The 23,186-nt window shown below is 38.0% G+C and overlaps 3 protein-coding genes across 7 annotated transcripts in view; all 3 read left to right on the top strand.

The window, feature by feature from the left end:
- The window catches only part of LOC149731705 (UDP-N-acetylhexosamine pyrophosphorylase-like), a 145,015-nt gene that overhangs the window by 66,868 nt on the left and 54,961 nt on the right, over positions 1 to 23,186 (top strand). The window lies entirely within an intron of this gene.
- The window catches only part of LOC149731706 (palmitoyltransferase ZDHHC12-B-like), a 137,509-nt gene that overhangs the window by 66,868 nt on the left and 47,455 nt on the right, over positions 1 to 23,186 (top strand). The window lies entirely within an intron of this gene.
- The window catches only part of LOC149731710 (uncharacterized), a 41,717-nt gene continuing 18,870 nt past the window's right edge, over positions 340 to 23,186 (top strand). The window contains exons 1-6 of one of the 5 annotated variants that reach the window (XM_089884220.1): positions 340 to 526; positions 880 to 985; positions 1,722 to 1,825; positions 6,253 to 6,404; positions 6,673 to 6,822; positions 14,545 to 14,734. In XM_089884220.1, coding sequence (XP_089740346.1) covers positions 355 to 526; positions 880 to 985; positions 1,722 to 1,825; positions 6,253 to 6,404; positions 6,673 to 6,822; positions 14,545 to 14,734 — 874 coding nt within the window. In that variant the 5' untranslated portion in view covers positions 340 to 354. Of the gene's footprint in view, positions 527 to 879; positions 986 to 1,721; positions 1,826 to 2,696; positions 3,163 to 6,252; positions 6,405 to 6,672; positions 6,823 to 10,117; positions 10,453 to 14,544; positions 14,735 to 19,163; positions 19,570 to 23,186 lie in introns of those variants that run through there. The other 4 variants (XM_089884219.1, XM_089884221.1, XM_089884222.1 and 1 more) reach the window with 4 other exon arrangements.

Genomic DNA, 23,186 nt, shown 5'->3' with positions numbered 1-23,186 from the left:
TTTGCATTCATTCTTATTGCGTCAATTCGCATAGCAAGTGTAGTGCCATTGGTTTATTATTTCTGTTTTAATTAAACCCACGCAGTTTTTAACTCGGTTTTAAGGTGACTGTATACGTATAGTATCCAGAGTGTGAATTCGCCTACGAAATGGTATTTAAATCCGCGTGTTCGAAAGCGCGTCAGTATTCGCGTACCATATTTGGAGGAAATATTTCAACTGTTTTTATTCGAGTGCATATTTTTTTATATTTCAGACACATTTAGTGTATAGCTCACAGCATACTACGAGAGATAAACCCCACAATCCACCATTGAGGTAACGCCCAACCCAACCACGTTATTCTTAACAAGCATGGATGAAAATACACAAGAAGCTGGCGACTCAGAAGTCGAAAATGACAAGGCAAGTTACGCGATGTTGAGACCCTTGCAGAAAGTGATCGCTCACTTTGAGATGAAACTTGCCGCCAACAAAGGGAACATTCCAACACCCAGACGAGAAATACCAAACCTGAAACCGCAAGGTGAGATTCTCTTTGCCTTACAGGTAGTGCATGTGCTTATTAGTAAGCGATTTGTATAATATATATTGTGAGGTGAGATTAATACCGCTAGCATATAATATCTCACATTTCCTAATCGTGTTTTACCAATTAACAAGTCTCTTTTAAGGTCGCGAGGCTATACGGTTATACACTTCTTTGAACATTACTTGTTTACCATATGGGACGATAAAAGAGAATGAAAACATGAACCATTTTACCCCAAACTACCATAACCATATGACAATACAAACGCATAAAATACGAACAACTGTTACATGTTTGACTGACGATATATTATGTTCAACTCGCCATAAAAATAGTTATTGTTTCAGCTGAGCGTCTTCGTCAGAGCAGGAAAACGTCCAAACAACGAAGTTTTATTAAAAGCAGTGGGAAGCTATTGTCAAGCGTGCAAGAGAAGGTTACTGTTGGATCTAAGTAAGTAAGAAAGAATTGATTCTTAATCTAAACAGGTTGGATATATAGGGTGGGAGAAGATGGGACACTTTTAGCACATAATATCCAAAAATTCAAACCGTGTTTTAAACAACTAACAATGGTATAAGGGAGCCGTGAGGATGCGGGTTTATAATTCTTTGAATGTTCTTTGTTTACTGCCAAATTGGACCAGAAATAACAATGAAAAAGTGTCCATCTTTTCCCACCCTACTGTATATTATATTGTCTTGTTAGTAAAAGCAGTTATTATGGAATACTGTTCGAAGTTATTATAGAGAAATTTGGCATGTACGAATGTTTGTTTAAAATGAAATTACTAACTAAAAACATAAAAGTAAACTAAATTGTAAGTAAATTTCATTAGGCTCCAGTATACGTATACATACGTCACAGATATTTCACTTTCATGGTCGTATTGGACAAAATATAAACATGTTTGTTTGACTCATTTTTAAGGGTTTCTTTTGCTGAATATTTCACATTAACGTTTATTACATTTCAACACATAATAAAAACCAACTGCGATGAATTTCACCAGTCTGACCCGATCTAGTGCTCATAAAATTGGACGATCCGCCACTTTATTGCTTCTTTTGCTGAGACTGGTGATTTTAGCCGAAAATTATTTAGACCACTATATTCGACTTGTTTTTGCCTGTTACGTATTCCGCAACACTTGATTCTATAAATATTAAAACCCTTATTAATTTGCTAGATCGTCAACACCTTGTCATAGCAGATCAAGTTCGGTGTGTTCAAGTAATGTGGAAAGTCATGTACCTACGTCAGAAGGCCCTCCCATGACAACATCGCAACAGGGTACCATATATGTCAGTATTTTATAACGAGGTTTTGCGGGTAAAGTAGTTAGATAGACGTTCTTCTTGCCCTAATTTATTGATTATGAAGCTGGACCTTGTAACAAAGAACAATCAGGATTGGCAAGTGCTACGATTTATTAAACTCAAAAATAAGTCCAGAAAGTATCAAATGTAACGTATGTATCCTCGCGTGGCAGAGCAACGACAGTCGTCGTAACACGTGCGTTTTGTTTCACACACCTCGTGCCCGCTTACGAGTTACCACTTATGTAGGATTCCATGGTAAAGATTTTTTATTTTTTAATGTCCAATTTGGTACTATATTAAATATATTTACAGAATTTTATAACCGCAGCCCCGCGAGTTTAAACGAACGTTGTTACTTTTTAAAAACACGATTAGAAAATACAAGGTTATTATGTTGTTACAGTATCCCATCTTACCCCTCAGTATTACACGCTCGCGTACCGCGTATAGTTGTCCAGTCGTCTTCCACGAAGCCGCAACTGATTTTTTCACATTCCGGTCTGAATCCTATGTCACGTGGTTGACACGCATGATCAGCTATGCGTGGAAACGGCGATTTAAAGGGCGCAGTGCGAGGACGCTTGGCCCGCCGTCTCGCCTTGCGTTTTAGTTACAGTGAACGTGCATGACTTAGTAACAGTTGAGCTGAAGCCAAGGTCTGTAATGTGAGATGCTGTTATGTTTATCTCATCAGCAGTTAACACACAGGCGTCGGATTTAGTAAACAAGTATACACAAACGTGTAAGCGAAATAAGGTATATATAATATAGCGACAGTTGTAAAATGTTTATATTATCGTTTATTTTCTAATTTAGCTCGACTGTGGATCCGTTTCGTTTTACCTCGTCTTTTCAGTAATCATCGATTATAACAAGCTGTTACGTAACCGTTAGTTCCGTTGGGTTAGTTTACTAAGTAAATGTGTATTGTGGAGTAAAGTACATTAGTGATATCAGGAGTTTGTAATGTTAGATAAGAATCATAGCGTTGGAGAAGCAGCGATTTGTGTAATTTGCCCGAGGCTCTGGTCTAGTTTAGTGTTGATCATAGACGACCCAAAAGGACCAAGTCCCGTGCGTTTATCAATAGAGTTAAATAGCGGCTTTTTAAAGGTGCTATTTAGCAAACTGTGTCGGTTGTGAGTTGAAATTGTAAATTTCTTAGTGCGCATTTTAGGTTCAGTGGTATTAGGGTTGTAGAAAGTGCAAATACCTTTGTGGAGAATACGGGAAATCAAAGCTAAGTGGCCGCGGAAATCGGCCATAGTAGGATCTGCCCCTCAAGGCTTCAACACTGCGTTCTTATGGGTAAGTTTGATGTGTTGTGGAGGTTTGATGTTCGGTGCCTACCGTTACGCTCGGTTGGTTACGGAAGAACCGTCACGCCCCAGTAAGATTGCTTTAAACGGCGAAAGCAAGTTCACCGCGTGTGTGTTGACTATACAATAAACAAATAATGAGCGCCACTGCCTTTATAATTGAACCATTTGCCACGGTTGGCCATTATTAATTCAATCCGTAATTTGGTTATGCGGGGCTGCTGTAGAAGTACGTTCGAAAGGGGGGAGTCGTGTGTTTAAACAGCTTCATAGTGGACCGAGTTATTGAGTGAGTGTGACCAGGCGTCCATAGCTAAATATATTCGTATATAGGATCTTTATATTCTACATAAAAGCAAAAATCGCCCAAGCTTTATTTGTTTTATGCGATCAATAAACCTACCACTATATAAACAAAATGTTCCTTGAAAACGAGCATTTGTGTTTCTAATGGCCATATAGCTCGATCTTGGCGTTATAAATGTATGTTCACTAAACAGTATACGATATTTACTTAACTTTGCCGTCGTTAGTTTATGAGCAATAGACTGTATACGTCAATATAATGACTCACAAGCCATTTGTCAGTCTAGGAGATAAAACTGTCTTTAGTTCCATATGTGATATATCCCTAACTGTGAGATTATCCGTGATTAACTGCAATCAGCAACAGAACAAGATGAGTCCACGTTGTAATGCGTTGCATTGATTACATATTTAGTATTAGGTGTTTAGCAGCCACGCTTTTATTTGTCACTTTTACTCAAGTATTTCTACCCGTAGCGCATTTTTAACGGCTGTCGTTTTGTTTCTAATTCCATTCTCTTCGTTGTTTCAATTAACCTTATATTGTCTCCTGTCTTCGTAGATAAGGTTATATAATAATACTATAAATATTCTTTGTTTATTAGCAAATGAAATATTAAAAATAAGAATAAAAAGAGACCCCATCTCACCCTAACCTACTGTATGTTGGCCTTCCGAAAACCAGCGTCATAGTTTCTGTTGATACCGTTCCCATGGTAACTCGCATTCTTTTACCTTTATGTAATCCTTCGGGGAGCTAGGGTGGCATTTGTTAAGATCAGTTAAACAGTTTCAAATATTTTTGCTGACGTTTATCATAGTGCACATTACGATGCTTAAGGCACAGAATTCACAATGCAGTAACTAAGGAGAATCGAACATGTTTACGACTCGCTTTTTCGGATGACAGAGCCAAGGGAATTCACTTTGTGGGCAACTGTTTTGAACTTCCGGCGTTTCAACCGATACAATTGCTTTACCCAGTGGTTCCTTATGGGTTTTCCAAGTTCTGTGCTATACACTAAAAAATAATTAGAAAAACTTTAAAAAGTAATTGCTCACATAGTTAAATATGGGGTAACTCATAAGAGTCGCGAGGTATACAGAAAAACACTTTGGTTATAACGGCTGTCGTTGCCCTGTCACGCGAGGATAAAGCAAGTTACACTTATTCATTCAAAATATGTGTAGATATGCAACCGCTTAAACTCATTTAAACATTGCTATGATCTATATTGTGTGGTTAAAGCGATATAGATAACAAGCTTTCGAACCTACACTACAATGCCCAATATGGAAGAACCTGGTTGCTTGTGGTAACCCTCTGCAATTAACGCTCGTTTAATCTCAAGCGAAGCTGTAAAAGTGGTCATTTTACGGATTATCCACCTTTTATAATCGACTCAAAGTGGCGGTAAATAAATTTCGACACGCAGTTTACAAGAGGATATTCAAACCACTTGGAAGTAAACTCCACACAGCAGACGTGAGAGTGAATTTAATAAACGAATAACTGGACTAAAACCGAGGTATACCTGTATATGATGACATGACACGCTGTAGAACCTCACCCATATGGAAATAAATGTTCAAATACAACGCTGGGGTAATGGGCCAAGTCTGGTATAAATCCAGGGTCCTCGACAAGGACCTCATCCATATAGAATAGAGTGGTCTCTTCGTTTCAGTTCAATTTGTTTGTGGTTTAGGGAAGAGACAACTTGTAAGTAGGTTTAAACTGGTTATAGGTTGTTGAAAATACAAAGCTTGTTGTAAGAGTAAGTGGTCATACGTGGCTTCTTGCTCGAGTTCTAAGGAGTTTTAACAGTACAAACTATCGGCTGCAGAAAAACACGAGCTTATAGTGTAATTCAGTCGAACGCACAGAAATAAAAAAGCGTAAGATAAAGTTTGTTTGTGTATCTATGTTTTAGCAGCCAGTCACGCTTTTATTTGACACTTTTACTTCGGAAGTTTTTTATTCCAGCCTGTTTTAGCGACTGTCGTTCTGCTGCTAATTCCCTTCTATTTGTTATTTTTTTAATTAATCTGTTTTTGTGTTCAAAGTTAAACAAAGATTTGTTATTTTATGTTTAGAAGATATATGAATGCGTACAAATGTTTTCTTGTTTAAAACAGATTTTGGCAATATGATATATAACGGATCGCCAACTTAACAAAAATGTAAATTTACAAATCATTTTAACGAAACTGCTCATTTTCAATTTGTGAGAGACGCCAGTCTATCTGCGGTAACGTATTGAAGAGTTAAATTATTAACGAAGCTTATCTCGAGTTTATTGGTTTTGTGCAATAAATGTAATGGAATAAAATACAGTATGTGTCGGTGAAATGAAATTAAACAAATCGATACTTCGTGTCCTTAAAACCTCCGTAGCGACGATTGTTGCGTACACAACAAGACGCCAACAACCTGCTATACTACTGTCGTTTTTAAGTGGAGAATGGTTTAGAATAGGAAAAATCAAAGAGAGTTAATGCACTGCACGTTACAGCATTTAAGAAAGGCAACAACTATTACACTACTGTGTAACAGTTTTACAGTGTACTGTAAATACTATTGTCGTTTTTGGACAATAACCTACTTTAGAATAGAATAAGAAAAGACTACAAAGGTTCAACAAAGGTTTTAATAAAACAACTTTGTTTTATTTACTTTTTTTTATATAGACCTTAACACTATTGTTAAGTTTTTATTGTTGAAACATATCAAGCATATTTTCAAATTTTAACTTTATTTATTATTTTTCAGATTTTGACACCACTTCTGTTTCGTCTACGTCGAGTATGACGTCAGAAACTGTAGATTCTCAAGTTAAATATTCCTCGTTACAAAGAAACTACCAACATGGGCACAAGAGTTTTCAGTTCAACACTCTGGATGGAAGGAGAACTCGATCTAAGGTAAACTTAAAATAACGTTTGAATATTAGCTAAATGATCCAAGCAAGTCGTTTGTATGTTTCCGACTATAATTATTATTTGGAACCATAATTAGTCACTGGGTTGGAGAAATTGTCGTTACGTGTTTTGCCCAAGGACACATACTCCGACAATGGTAGAGCGGCCTCAAACCCGATCAACTTTTGGCTAAGGGTTATTCATCAAAAGCTTTGCCAGTGCATCATTTTTTAATTATTTAAAGTTTAATGTAATGCTCTTTCTTTATCAGAGTGGAGGCCACCATAATCGAAGTTTCTATCCGCAAGATGGCAGTATATCCCCAGCCGAAGCAGATCGAAAGCGCTCAGCCTTTTTTCAATATTTAGTCCAAAAATACCCGCAACACTCCGATGTTATTGTTGGGAAATCATTTCAGCAAGTAAGCTTATTAATGCACAAATTCCTTACCGTCGGTTGGCGCTAGAGAGCGAATATAGTTTTTTGGTTGCGATTTTGAAACCCATTGCGTGAAATTGATATCGAAAAGGTTTTAAACTTTGGGTGGTCTTTTACACAGTGTTTAATATACATCCATCAATGCGCATTCAGGAGACGTGTGGCCTGGTTCAGGTCGAGCTATCGTAATATGGGATATTCCTGTTGCTTTCAAAACCACTCGGTTGAATAAATGTATTTAACTTATTAATCCTCGCGTGAAGGGGCAATAAAAGTCGTTATAACACGGGAGTGGTGTTTCATAGAACACGTGCCCGCTGCGAGTTACCATGTACTTAATAGGTGATTGATTTTGTGTATGACTGACAACATTGGGCATAAACGTGACCACTGGGTTTGAGCAATTCATGTTAAGCTCGAACACACACACGCCCACAATGGTGGGTAAAGAGTATATTACTATCCATGTTAGCATGTCCATACATTGACATAGGTTCAATTGATTCTCCCCAAATAACCCTAAGCTCTATATTATTACCCCATGGTATTAGTGATCCAGTAGCGGAACGAAAACGAATAAATCCACGTAGGTGGTAACCATAACTTGACGGATTGAGGGTATTTTGAGATAGCCATGGCGTCAAGTTTGTATTAAAAAACCATTCGTAATATCTAGCGACGTGACACAGCGGTTAGCCCCTGCCCCTATTATAATGAACGTTTTTCCCCTGAGTTTAATAATTAAATTGCTCAATTCATAACTTTGGCTAAATAAATGTATCTGTCAAAATGCATTAGGCTATTTAACAAAGGTACTATGGAGTGGTATTATCATATACACAGGGTATGTTCCAAGTAAAAGTCAAAATCCTTTGTATTGCCGTGTTGTCGTCGCTCAGTGATCCATAGACGGTGCTTTTAACAGCAAACTTTTGACTGTTGAGTTGGCATGCAGCCGCAGTTCAATACACTTCGTGGGTGAGGCGAAATCGGAGATAGTATGTGACCATAGTGGGTGTATGTGTATTTGGGCAAGACACTTAACGTCTCCAACCCAGTGGTCACTTTTGCGGGGTTGTTCAAATTGCCAGTTATACTTATACATAAAAAGTGATAAAATTCCCAAAATCTATTTGTCCACAAATTAAGTCGACACGAGGTGTGTGAAATAGAACACGCGAGTTGTAACGATTGTCGTTGCACCGCCACGTGAGGATAAATCAATTACATTCATTCATATTTTAGAATCGGGCAAAATCACAGCTAGTTCGCGCATGCGCAGTAGCAGGGCGCCGGCTAATGGAAGAGTTTTTGCGTGGGAGCGCCGATAGCGGAACGAACTATATTTTCCGCATGGCTGCTCCCTTTATGTCGTCGACCTTGCCCCGCCACGCAACCAACCACATAAAAGATGGATCGTATAATAATAATCCACCCTTTTAGTGCTGTTTGATATGGCGACAGTAAGAAAGCACACAGTGCAGCTGTACCACGCCGTGTGGAAATTTCAAGCGAATGAAGTTGAAAATATCTTCAAGTTTTGGTATGACGTCATACATACGTAGATCAAACGCCGTTTGACGTAAGCGCTCAACAAAACGGCCAATTTTGACGTCTTCTCTTAAAACCAAGTTTATAAATAGCTCTAAGTAATAGCAGTGTTGAAGAACGTTTTAACCATAAAGCAGTCCTATAAATCCTAGAGAAACAAAACATTTGTTTTCAGAATATAGTAAAGGCTGAGGTATGATGGCACTTTTGGGTTGGGGTAAAATGGTACACGTATTCATTCCTATTATCTTCTCATTTGATAGAAACAAACAATATTTAAATAAATATTTAACCATATCCTAACGACTCTGAAATAACGTTGTTAATTGTTTAAACACGATTAGTGAATATGGGATATTACATACTAAAACATAACACAAGGCCCACAAAAGATACGCAGCAGTCACCAACAGTATCCATCTTATACCCTGCAGTAATATATCACTCTCCCTCGTATTGATTCAAGGTTCGATAATTCTCGTAATTTTAATCAAACTGAGCGATTGTCTTGTCTTTATGATGTCATACCCTTGCACGCGACACAATCTTCGGTTGATGACATCACAATGCGTTGTTTATAACAGTTGTTTCCTTTCGAACCAACATTAGTTGTCACAAAAAGATCCAGAAATCGCAGCCTGCGACCAATGTCTGTGTAAGCGACCACTACAGTGTATAAACCATCAATTTGTAGTGAGGCGACATGAACCGTTAATAAACAGAACTCCAAAAGTCAAACAATGGTTTTCCGTTTTCTAACTTGTCTCAGTTAACTTTTCAAAGCTTAATAAACTGTAGCTTTATTTCTTTGCCAAACCAAACAAGGTTTAGCCCGTGACATAAATCCATAACACACGAATTACATTGCCAGAAGTGGAATTGTTGCAAATACAAGCCACACAATGCTGTATTATGTTAAAGCTAAATCTTGTCATAGTAATATTCCCATGTTTCTTTAACACAATTCCGTTTTCACGCTTTTAATAACGTTATTAGTTACATTTATGAGATTGATTAAGAGCGTTTTGGGTCATTAGTTTCGCCATTACGCCGCGTTGTAACGAACGTTTTATTTCTTGTGGTCTTTGCACCTCGTTCTTGCCATAAACCTAAAAACTTACGTTCCTTTTCTAATTAGAGGCCTTTAGAATCATAAAAACTGCGCTGAAAAACTGTGGCCATAAAACGCTGCGTGAAAACTAACAAGTCACAAAAGTAATCACTCAGTAAATAATTACGTTGTTGTGTATATTCTACGAGGTCAATTCGCCTCTGGTTGTGAGTGCGCTTATGACTTGTGTGTGTTTGCAGGTTAGTTTGAGGGAGTTGGATAATTTGTTTGTGCAAAAACTGTATTCTGTAGGTTAGGGTAAGATATTCCATGTTTTCATTCACATTTCTTGCCCCATTTAGTAGTAAACAAAGATTATTAACAGAATTACATTACAGTATTCTTACAGAATTTTAAGCGCTAACGGTGTCTTTACCCCACTGTGGTCTAATGGCTTTCGCAAATGCGGTAATTTATATCCGTATAAATAATTCTTCGTAAGGCATTATATCTTGGAATAGGGGGGTTTAATCCAGGCTTCGATGCGGATTTTTCGCTCATTGTTGGGAGGGATGCGCCACCCACGAGCGAGAGAGAGTTTCAAAATCAAAAGTCGGCCAAGGAAAAAGGCGGGTGGGTCGAGGGCCGTGGTAACTGCATTTAATGGTTAGACCAAGCGGCAACAGTTGTGCTTAATAGCTGAGTAAGCGAGTTCTTAGAAGTTCGTGGCCTTGATTAGTATTCGAGACTTAGCTTTGATTTTTGATTATATGTCTGTCATTCATGCGGTCGCGTATGGTAATGTCGTTAAGCATGCTTAATTAGGTTTTAATCTAAGTCGTACCTACAATTATGTGGTATATTAATGTAGCAGTGGAGTTATAGCAGATTTGAAAAGCGTTCTGAATGTTTTATTCATGCTTACCTGCGTTTAGAATGCTAAGGTTTGAACCAGTAGGAGAGACATGCTGATGTAGATATTGGATTATATCAGTGAATTTAGAATAAAAGGTAAGCCGGTCTGTATGTTATTTGTTAAAACTATTTTCCAGTATAAGGTTAATATGCATTTATATATTTTTTATTAAACTCATATTGTTCTCGCGTTATGAGTTTTGCGTTGAAATCGCTGTTTGTTTATATAGTAGATGTGTGAAACAGAATACCCATGTTATAACGACTGCCATTGCCCGGCACGCCAGGGTAAATAAGTTTTATTCATTCATTTGTTCAATATTGTGGGGTAAGTTGGGTACCGTTAGCACATAATATCCAGTATTTTCCATTTGTCGTTAAACTGGCAAAGTAAAATATACCGAATCAGCTGTAACTCTATTTAAATGTCAAGCCTGTTACGTTCGCTTCAGTGGGCATTGGTATATACGTGAAGGTTTGTTTTTACTTGAGCGGCGCGTTTATTGTGGTATGAAGCGAGGCCAACTCTTCCCCTAGAAGCAAGCTTTGTTTATTTAGCAACCAATGGGTGTTCTTGCCCACTTAGTCATGGTAGCGGAATCTTAAAAACTTCCGAAGGTACGAAGGTAGTTCTTACTTTACTGCAACAGCCAAGCTTACATTTATGCTTTATTTTATGTTTTACGAAGCTAACTTGTATAGGTATTGCTGAAACGTAAGCTTACAGTGTGGATTAGATACGTTTTGTCGTTTCATGGTTACACATTTATATATAAATCCCTTAAAATATATTATTACGCAATTTTAAGGATCAAGTGCTACGAAATAATAACCGACAAAAATCTACGAATTGTATTCTGTGATATATGTTTGGCCTAAAATGGCATTGTCAGTCTTTTATTTTAATGGAACCTTAGTGGTGGATAAGTGGGTATGATAAATGAAGTTTTAGTTTTACTGTCTCAGTACCCAGCTTTCTGTTACATATGTCATAACCCATCAGTATTCCTTTCTATGATTGATCGTAACCAAGTTTATTTACCCACGCAATGGAAACAGTGCGATCCTTGTCCTCGAATTCTATGTGAGTCACACCACAAAGTGTGTAAACAGCAGCCACGTAACTCTCGGTTAGCGCCTTGTCAAAGCAAATAAATAGCACTAACCTATACTTACCGTTGATCAACGCCTATATTGTTTGGTGATCTCCAGTTCTTCTTCAATGATCTAGTGCTCATAGAGTTGAACGATTCTTGTGTAAAAGAAAATGAAATACATTAAGGATCTGGTGCAACGAAAAAAAGAAATATCACAGTAACCGTCGATTGCGTTTTGAGATCACAAGTTTATAGAAATTTGCCGCCGCGCTCTTAAAGATTACTATGTACACTCCATCGTTGGTTTAAATTGTGAGCCCTCCTTGAAAATAGCTTCGATATGGCAAAGTCAACACACCGTAAATCTTACGAAAAATACGATATTCCTGTTTGCCAACCATATAAATAAAGTAGTAAATTACCACACTGACGACTTATCTCAATATAACTTTAAGTGGTTTTATACCGCTTTTGTTTACAAAGGCACTATATCGCAAATTTGCAAACCGATTCACTTTGTGTTTGTAATAAATTTTGAACCATTAGTTTGCGTTTTTTTTCTACATTTTTTTTCATTCATACTTTTTACTATAAATCAGCTCTGGCATTTATCAGCGTACCGACGATTCGATGTCCTACAGTATACAGGTCGCTTAATCAGAGAAATGATTCGACAAAACCAGTTTAGTAGGCCTGTCAGAGCAGTATATACAATTAAATTTTATTACTTTCAGGTTAAAACATTTCCCCGTTGAACGACGTAGAATGTAAAGAATTTTCGTAAAACATATCGCATTTCTACTGCTTTACTTTGTGAATTTTAGCTTTAACACCAAAAGATTCACCGAGATTATTCTAAGCCAGCCGCAGACTGCAGCATGGACACAAACAAGCAATTTTAAACCATTATCCCCAGGAGACCATTCTCTATACTATCGGCCACGAAATACCGTTAGTGTGAGTAAGAATGCACCATCGTTAGTTGGCCGTAAACACGGGGTTAAACGAACGCTAAAGAGCGCATTTATCATTTAAATTTAGTAAACCGTATCCCCGGTACGGCTTATTGAAACGATCGTTATCAAGTTGATTAATGTTTGGTTTATTGAAATAGTTACAACGGCAAAGCAAGTAAAGTAGGGTAAAATGAATGCCATTGGGACAGACTTTCCGAAATATTTGATACAAATCTAAACATTAAATTTCGCAATTTTGTAATAACTAATGGGACATTATAATACCTGGAATATTATGTGTCAACGGTATCCATCGTATCCCACAGTATTATACCTCCGTGTCATGGAATCCAATGGAGCGCCTGATACTTCGTAGCACGCGAAATACATATCTAGAATTCCATTAATGGGGCTGCCAATATAGTCGGCCTCGGTTTGCGACCGCGGCTTTTCCCACGTTTCCCTTCATTCCCTTGTGGCTGATTATCGCCGCATGGTAGAGTTGAATCATTGGAATGCGAGACGATACTTCACTATGGGAAATACCAACTCAGCACTTGAAACTATTTATTGTTTAATTGGCGACACCGAGCCACAGGTGTGACTACTGTTACGTGTCACGATATACACACGCACTCTAAAGATCGGAATCTTTTTATCTCACAGAGTACAATTCATTGAACTTGATTTTTGTTTGTTTCGTATTTCGAAGCACTTGATCCTAACTATTATTCGTTACAAGATTCGTCCAAATTCATGAGCACTAGATAATGACCAGACTCAAAAATTCATGGCAGAAAGAATCTTAGAAAAAAAACGCATAATATTCGACCGAATCCCCAACGGGGTCACTATGGTTGACCAGTTAGTTTGACCTTTGCCCTCTAAGTCACGCTAATGGTAACCCGAGTAATCGATAAGTTTGGTTTCGCTGAGATTTTCCCAAAACTCATTACCTCTTACTTCAACACGTTATACTGCGCATATTTTGTAAATGTGAATAAGTTCTTTTCATTTTACCTCCAAACGTGCCGTCTTTAAGGTTTATGCGATTAAGCTACATAGTAGACAGATATAAGACAAACATCTTGTTACTTTTGCTGCCAGGCCTAATGTAGAAGAGAATTTTCGTTAATTTTCTTTCAACGTTTTATTTGCCATTCATCATCAGGGGTTGACACAACAACACAAACACGATATAACATTAAAACAAAATTAACGTTTTACATATACCAGTTGAGCTTAAAAATCTACTTTAATAACGACCAACAAGACTATTAAACGAATTGCGAGGCAATTTTTGTTTAATTTTAACGAAGATATTAAAATACTCATTCAAACTATAAGTTTGAAAACTCAGTTTGTAGTATTTAAAACATCAAGTCCAGACTTGTTTGGGAAAACACTTTCACCAAAGATTATGCCATCGTATATCTACCAATACGATCCTTGTGAGAGTCTTCATATAATATCGTTGTAATTCGAAAACGGGTTCGCTCCATCTTACTTCAAGCATGAAACCGCAAAGTTTAAATTACGGCTTTTGCTTCACGCGGCCAATAAGTTACTTTCGCTCATATAATATATCATAGGGACGTTTCCGTTGTTTCATACAACCCATGACATAGGGGTCTATTTTTAGCTGTTTATGGTCCGTTGTTCGGCGGGAAACGCGCCCTGCTTAAGATCAAACAATTCTACCGAATCTTGGCTGCTGTTTCGCCTTGCGTTTGTGTGCGGCCGTCTCTAAACAGTTGAATTATTATCCTCCTATGTTTGGCAGTGCCTCAGCGTCCGTGAATCGAACCGCCTCGCATGGAATCAAACACCTTGGGTTTTTCTATAAAGGGATCAATCCGGCGTATCGAGTGAATGTGAAAACAATTAATGTTTACAAACCGTTATTTCTGGCGTGCAGTCGACTACGTGTCTTTCCTCGCTTATTTAAGCCAGGGGATTTGCAAGGTTTTAGGCTTGACCTAAAAAGCCGCGATAAAGATATTTTGCTGTTAAAGTACAAACAAACTTTATGAATGCTTTGCTGGATTGTAAAACTAGTTGTATATTCTTATACCAACGTCTCGTCTGCCACTATTTTCCATGAGCATTTTTAATTACAATTTCGTTAATTTCAGACCCAGACTCCAGCACCTTCCTTCGGTGGGATTCGAACCCGTGCAAGCTACGCTGCCGATTGCTCTTATAACTCTTCATCTCCTAACGACAGCGAGGTCACGTGGCATAACAGTTTGTCACGTGGTAGTAGACTCAGGTCCAGCCTCCCAATCGTAAGAAGTTTAAGTCGAAGCCGAGAACGACCATTAGGTAAGTCAAGTTCGTTGACATATTTGGTCGGGGTAAAATGGACACCCTACATTCTATTTTCTAGACCCATTTGTTGGTAAACAAAGAACATTAAAAGAATTTTAAAACCGTATCTTCACGACTCGCATAGACCGTTGTTAATTGTTTAAAACTCGATCAGGATTTTTGGATATTATGTGCTTAGGTGTCCCGTCTCCTTCACCATATACTATATTTGAGCGATTTCTTTAATGCAGTCTCTCTGGGGGTTTATACCTGAGCTGTGGTTTAATTTAATCCAAGAAATCGATGTTGATTGTGTTACGATCCACCTACACGTTACTTTAACTCATTGTTTTGATTTGGCGACCTTCGTTTTTGACGCAATCGACCGATATAAGAAGCTTTTAACGAAATCAAATGTTTGACCCGGCAATTTGTTCGCGTTCGATTTTACGGTTTTCGATAGAGTAAGCTGTATTAAAAGCCTTGCCCTGTGAACTCTTAACAGAATAGAGTTAATACGTGACTTATAATTCAAATCCGTTAAGCTTAAAGACATAATAGGTCACCCCACATTTTGCGCGCTTTGAAAAAAAAGAATTCGTTATTTTAAGTTTTCGGATTTTCTCGTTTTGGGTACAAAGATTCAAAGTCCTTAAATCCTTATCTAAGTTAACCACCAGCCTAGTTAGTTTGTTGTTTCTTTCCGCTTGCCCACACTTTCGCCGGGTAACCCGGATTACTGTGTATACCTTACCTACACCATGGGTTAACCTCTAAGGCTGGTTTGCAGTGGAATCCTTGCCCGCAATTCAATTATCTTATCTATGCGGGGTTGGTGTATAAGTAACAGTGGACGTGCAAGCCTAGCTTTGTTTGTCTTTGAGATTTTCTGGAGATACAACCACACGCGTTCTTGCTTAATCATTAGGGTAATGAGCAACTTTAGCTGAAATCCCAGGTCATTGGCGGGCTTTGCTTTAGGTTGTAAGATCGCTCCTATATCGAATAGAATGTACATATACAACTTTGGGGTAATGGGCAACTCTGGGGTATACTATGGTGTGCACTTTTCAGGACCTTACCCTATACAACTTTTCAGTATTGTTTTTCATATGCTCAGTATCTTGCTTCTACTTAGCTTTCCAGATCCACAAAAACACGAAGTCGGTTATTTTTAACACAGACACCTACGTCACACGTTAACCACCGTAAGCGTTTGTACTTCCGCCTCATTAAGCTTCTTATCTTATGATACGGTGGCTGCTTTACTTTGCAGCTACAAGACGTTGGGATTCGAGTTTTTAGTAATTTTTGGAAAGTTTCTGAAACATTGATTATTTGGGCGATTGGAACATTAACGTGTGATCTTTGGTTTGTTTTTGGGTAATATGAAAACCGTTTGAAACCGCCTAATTCATACCGACGTTCACGAAGGACTTTACAGCTTAATGTTCCTTTCGTAACATAGGCCACAGTATAAAGTAAACAAAGTTACTTGATCCTGTAATTACCTGATATCCCTGGCAGAGTCGCTTGCTTACCTTTGATATTCGATCGGCGATTACAACACGTGACAAAGTGGCTCGAACATAATAATGCTGTCACTTTTCAATAAGTCTTAATATTGTCGCACGTGCTTGATATATTGTATGTGCTTTGCAACCTGATACTGTGTCGTGGTATAGAGGACGAAATGTGAAAAGGATTTCAAAGTTAAATCGGTAAGAACAAGATGTAAGCATAAAGAGTGTAAACAAAATATAAGGATTTTAAAGTTTAGGATTGTTTTAAATTAAAGCGTTGATATGGGATTAATAAATCGGGTTCACACCTTACGAAAAACGTTTGAGCATAATGAATGTATCGTATCTTATTACTAACGACTGTCGCTTTGCTTCTATCGTATTCTAAGAGATAAGAAAAGATTTCTGTTATGTTTTGTATCTTTGACAGTATTTTGCAATAGAAAATTTTGGCATACAGTTTAAAGTCTAAACCGATTCATAATTTGCACTATCTTGCTAAGAACGTGTGGCAAGAACTAGGACAAGGACTAAGGAGACGGCTAAGCTTATTATCTTCGCACTTGTAATGTTTAATCTCATGAACATATGCTCTGTTGGGTCACCGCGTTTGTAAGCAGCTTATGGCGCTTTGGTCGCTTGAACGATGAATGTGCTTTGTAGAATTAGTTATGTGATGTGCAGGATAGTTTAGCATAGAGTAAGATAGAAGTAGTTGTATGGTAAACATTTCATTTACGCTTACGATAACAGTTAGCAAAGAATGGTAAAATAAATGAATAAATGTAACTTTTTTATCCTCGCATGACAGGCAACGACAGTCGTTATAACACTGGTTGTTCTGTTTCATTCAACTCGTGCTAGCTTTAGCGTGAACGTTATTGTAGAAAGATGCGGGTATTCAATATGAAATACAGCGCCAGTTGGATCAATTGTTGGCATTATAATATTCGTTGTCTACTGGAGTCCAATTTTGTTATTTTCGTCGTAACTTGACGTCAAAGTAGATCGCAAGATAAGGAAATTTGTCGCTTGTACTCTATGTATGTTTGAGGTATAGACTGCAATGTCGACTCCAGTTGATCATGTTTCTGATAAATCATCTCTAAATGACATTCGCAGTAAAATTCGCCGAGGTTTCAAATTTCAATTGTGCCGGGAATTGTCGTTTGATATCCCGCCGAGACCTTGTAAATTCCCGATCTCGTTTCCTGTGATTGACCGCAGAAAAATGCAACGCAGAAAGCTGTTCCGCAATCCGTAACCCGCTGGGATTTCGGTCGCAAGTATTATTTAAAACTGGACCGAGCTATATATTTGCTTCTCCTTTGTTCAGCAGCAGCAGGGCTTCTTATCTAAGTCAGCTCTTTACTCAGGCCCGGTCAGTAGTCCCTGGAATCCTTTAATTGACGGCTGGATTTAGATATCGCGAATGTTCTGTTATTGGTCAGCAATGTCAGGATTAAACGGTCGAGTGAAAGATATCAGGTTATTTGTAGTTGGCGATGAACGAAAGGAAATCTAGTTAATTATTTTTTACCAAACGTGCGAACAAAGAGCGAAACTCTCCTCCTGCAACCAGAGAGGGTCTGTTTAAATGGTGATGATGTTAAAAAAGTTGATTGTAGTAAGTGATGAACGCAGTGCTATAGTAAATTAAATCCAATCGTTTATTTTTACCAAACTCAGAGTGCGATTCATGCAGACAAATATATGAGTATTTTTTAGAATCCTTTATTAAAGTGCATAAAACATTGGTTTTCTGGTTAGTTTTAATAGAACATGACAGCCCATATGTAAGATACGATTTTCATTCATACATTTCTGTTTAAAACTATAATCTGTGATGTCAAGATTCGGTCATTCATTTCTTTTTCAAACAAACAATAAATCAAGAGCGGAAACTCTTATCAGTTCAAGTCTTTTAACTGATGAGGTCATAGCTGCACCCGACCGCTTACGTAATTGTTTACCGACCACAAACCATTACTAACCTGTCGTCTACTTTGTCTCGTTTGAAATCGAAAATGACGTCACGAACGCACCTTTTCGTACAAGTTCCCGTGTAGCAGAAGTACAGCAATGTTATCAGTGCAGCAGTGTTATTGGGCCACAGTTCCTCATAAATAAATGTTCGCAAGACGAGTTCGGTTCGCAGCAATGCCTGAAGTTTCGAAAAAGTTTCACTTTTAAATTGAAATGCTATCTTTAAAATAGGTACCTGGCAGTTCTTATGAACTGATGTTCCTTATGTTTCGCTATATTAGAGCTACTTTTCTTAGGAAAGCTTTTGACGCGGAAGTTCTTTTATATTCGCACAGGCGTAAATTTAAATTAATATGTTATTCAGTAAAAACGCCCAAATGTCTTATTATAAATATATCATGCGGTTCTAGCATTCTTAGATTTTGAAGTGTGCAGTTCGTTCGTTGAGCTAGGCACGTGACAAACTGATATTCCGGTCGGAAGCAGATTATCTTGTAACTTGTTGTCGTGTCTATTGTTCCGGGCGTTACTTGTGTCTCTTAGTTCCGTATTGTGGGGTTTAAACCATCCAAGCTCTGCCCCCGCTTTGTGTGCGCGCAGCTTCTCACGGTGTCTTTGACGGCCGCAAACTTCGGCGATTGTTCGGGGCCACGAAGAAGACTGCGGGGCACGACAAGCCTTTGTTATACGGTAGCATACAACACACCGATGTTTATCGTTAGGCAGCTGAATGCGTTAAAGTTACTGTGGCAGTTTCAAGTCAGAGCTATTGTTGCAACGCTAGCCAGCTGGCTACTCTGGCTAAGTTGCTTAATCTTGATTGCGGATTTTTTAGATCAGTTATAAGTTAAGTCATGTTACAAGTAAACCGTTACTTCTGCTACCAGGCGTAACGTAAAGTAAAGTATAGTATTTTTCGCTCATCTGGTAGAAACACGTTTTTTCAAAAGTTTCGCTCGCCGTTTGGCGAGACTTTATCTTTTTTGTAGATTAGTTATAAGTTGCAGGTGGTTGAGATACTTACTTTAGCCACCAAGTATGGTGTAAAAGTGGTTAAAACGTTTATTTTGTTTAAACGTTTCTTGTATTAATGAAATCTTGTCGAATGGTAGACGATACGTCGGAATAAAATTAACGATTTTATATTAGCAGAGCCCAAAACGAGTTAGAAATGTCCTGATAGTGAAATATTTAGCGCAGAAAACCCAAATAAACAAGTCTAATATGAAGGATGTCGTAAGATAGAATATCAAAGCGCGTGTTTGCAATGCAATTGACTTACTGGCGTTTTTCAAACCGATTTCTTGAACCGTTACGTCTTGTCGGGTCATACAGGCACAGGTTGGTATAATGTTTCTTAAACGAACCGTATTGAAACTATGGCAGGCTCTTATAATGTTCACAGAAGTACTTGGAATTTTCCATTACGAACGTCAATATAGTAGATCGAATAATTTCAGATAAGCGGTTAATATTTTCATGGTTAATTTGATGTAAACATTAGATACTATAGTTTTATGCAGCAATGGTTTAACAACGTTATATAAAAACGTTAATACGGCTTATTTATACTTTTGTGAGCGTATTTTTACCTGGTTATGTTTGCGCGGTCACATTTTCGTGGTAATGTACATATGCATTCGATAACAGTTTATGCAAACGAATATAGTTTTCCGATTTTTCCAAAACAACGTTATCTTAAGATCTTTACGGCTTATTTAATTCTTGAGGACGAACTTCCTTTAGCAGTGAGCGGCAAATGGTTAAGGGGGTGATTTACCACCGGATGTTACCCAACCCCCCTTCAGTTTACACGCACTTGACGGCTATTGGTATGCAGCGTACGAAAACGCAACGTAAACTGTAGCCGTCATGGGAAGGCAGAACTACGACAGCTTCTCACGACTGTTATTGCGATTCGACCAACTTTTGCGTGACTAACTATATATTTATATATATATATATATATATATATATATATATATATATATATATATATAGTAGGTTGGGGTAAGATGGTCTTTTTTCTGGTCCCTTTTGGTAGCAAACAAATAATATATATAGAATTATATAATCGTATCCTCACGACTCTAAAATAGCGTTGTAATTGTTTTAAATACGATTGGGAAACGTAGGTTTAGGTGCTAACGGTATCCTATCTTACCCCACAGTATTACATGTCCTACTTTATATAGTATGGGCAAGACATGTTCGTTTAATGAATAGTTAAAATTATACTTTATTCATTGAGTACATTATTACTACTTGCGCACAAATGACAAGCAACTTTCATTGTGTTTCTCGTTATTCCTGAGCCGTTAATCTCGTTCGCGCACAACGTACGCGTTAATAGGTACTTACATTTAATGCGCCGCCACTAATTTGCTTTTTCTCCCAAGACCACCAAAAGTTAAGTCAATTATATTTGCCACTAATACTATGGGCTACCACAAGTATGTATAGTCATGGTTTACTACCATATATATGTGTTGAATGTGTGTGAATAAAGTATGAATGTATGAATACATTATATTCTAGTATATGAATATATATGTGCTAAATAGTATAGAATGCATACATTAAAAATATTATTTTTTCGATTGTCGGAGCTTGGGTACATGGCTCGTGCGATGTTCACAAAACCCTAAATTTGGGTCGCGCTAAAAAAATCTTTGGGAACCACTGTGCTAATACACGCTTTATATATACAATATGTAACGTCAAATTTCCCAACTTTTCTTTCCTGTATAATTTAAGCAGGATATTTTACAAATCAAATGTTGTTGTCTATAAGTTGCTGTAACACTATCTGCTGTCAGTATTAGCGTCTATTTATTGAACAGATGTGTTAATAATGTATCGTGTCAAGGCATTTATTAGCAGTAATTTAATGCGCCGTCTCAGGGGGCTATGTGTAGTATTGCAAATGTAGGACTTCAAAGAATGCGAATAGGTTGCTCTTAATTTGTATACGCGTTACGTCAGGTCACTTACGAGTTTTGCATCGTAATCGTGGAAATCGTGCGATCCTTCGACAGATAGGATTGAGTTTCAATTGAAAATCGTTTGAAAAGAATTCCTTTGCATTCAAATGCGTCACCACACCCATTTAATCGTTCAGTGTTTGTCCCCACACTTGAACCAGGGGTGACATAAATCGTAGTGAGAATAAGACAGGATCAAGTGCTATAATATAATACGTAGCCGACAAAATCAAGTTCAACGAATTGTATTTTGCCTCTTAAATGGTAACATCCGTCTCTGCAAAAGAAGCAATGATACGATATAATAAGTCAAGTAGTAAGATAGTTTGATACGCCTTCTGTTATATTCTCTGCTGCTTTGTGCGGGTGAGGCCACGCGTGACCGAATACGTCATAGGGAATCACCCGAGCGAGACGGCTTCTATCGAGACGGGAATAAAAATAATTCCTCTGCTTTTGTTAGAATTTCCTACGCTGTAACGGAAATTAAAAGCCAAGTATGCTAATGGCTCCCGCAGAAGGTTTGACGTGTCGGGCGAATTATTTTGTACAAGTCTGATTTCTCTATCGCTGCAAACTGACTTCAAAGAGAAATACTTCAAAGCTTGCCCGGCCGCATATTGTCACGGAATGCGTGGTTTATGCGCTACTACACCACAGTAAGGCGAGGTGGTGATAGGGTTCGAACCGTGGGTGTTAAACATGGTGGAAAGTAACTACTTGTAACGACTTGCACTACCATGTACAACCCTACAAATACCCCAAACAGGTGCAAGCCCGCCGCAAATTACAGCTTCTAGTAATATCGCTAAGCCGACGAATGTACTCTGTTATTTTCACCAAAGAAATCCCGGCTTACCGCTAACCCGGTTGGAATGGTTGGGATTTGATTGACAGGTCGAGTTAGGGTTCGGTTATATGACGTCTTCGGGTCGTGAATGCGACTTGTGTACGGCAAAAACAACCGCATTTCATAAAACGTCTCACCTGTATTTGGTATTGGTAGGAACGGAAAACAAGGCATTGTTAAACATGTATGGACTTATTTGGTTATATAGAAACCAACCCCAAACAAGTGACAGAAATTCTCCATCATCGATTTTTAGATTACAATTGGACTATTTTCGTGAAATCGCTGACGCTGTTTTTTGGCTTTTTTTAGCCGGTTGGTAAACAGTTCTATTGCGGCTTCGAAGGCAAATTATCCACTCATAGTAATGTAGTGTTTACAGCTACCACGGTGTGTGCTCAAGTGTCATTTGCGAGTGTATATTTTATTGCTCACGGTCGGGCAACTATGACTGCAAACCGTTGTTATCTATCACCTATGGAGTAAACAGGAAGCTACCAGTGTCAAGGCTCCCTTGAAGTCGATATACGAATATCTGACTCATTGGCAGCAAACCTTTGAGACAACGAAGCCACTATTTTGATAACAAACCTGGTACCTCGTTTCGTGCAAAAGCGTCAAGGGTTGGGACCACAAAAAGTCTTTAGCTATGACGAGTATACATATAGGTGTAATTAACGTCGAGTTATGGTGTCGAGACGGGCTATTTTGGGATGGTTTAATGAGGTGTATTGTATGTTGTGCAGATGTTTTCCTGTGTTAGAAACGCCACAACGACTAAATATTTAAAACTGACGTGACTTGAATTTAGGCGCGAAGGTGGTTTTAGTTTTAAACCGAAAAGTTTGAGATGAAAATTCCGTCATGCATATATACTGTCATGTTTGTATTGAAATTAATCAGAAAACCTGTGTTTTATTATGCAGCTAAAATTGTTTTGCCTATTTGACGAAAAAAGCTTGTCGACCATTGCCATAACTGATCGACGCTGATTTGTATTTGGTTGTCAAACGTACTTCATCAGCAAAGGTCTGTTTCGTGTAACGAGGAATAAATGTTGTCTACAAAATCCGGTTGACGTCCGTCTAAATACGGCTAATCAAATTAAGGAGCTACTTAGACTG

Source organism: Ciona robusta, chromosome 9 (genome assembly GCF_009617815.1).
Source record: "Ciona robusta chromosome 9, ASM961781v2".
NCBI lineage: Eukaryota > Metazoa > Chordata > Ascidiacea > Phlebobranchia > Cionidae > Ciona > Ciona robusta.
This window is presented reverse-complemented; position numbering and strand designations above follow the sequence as displayed.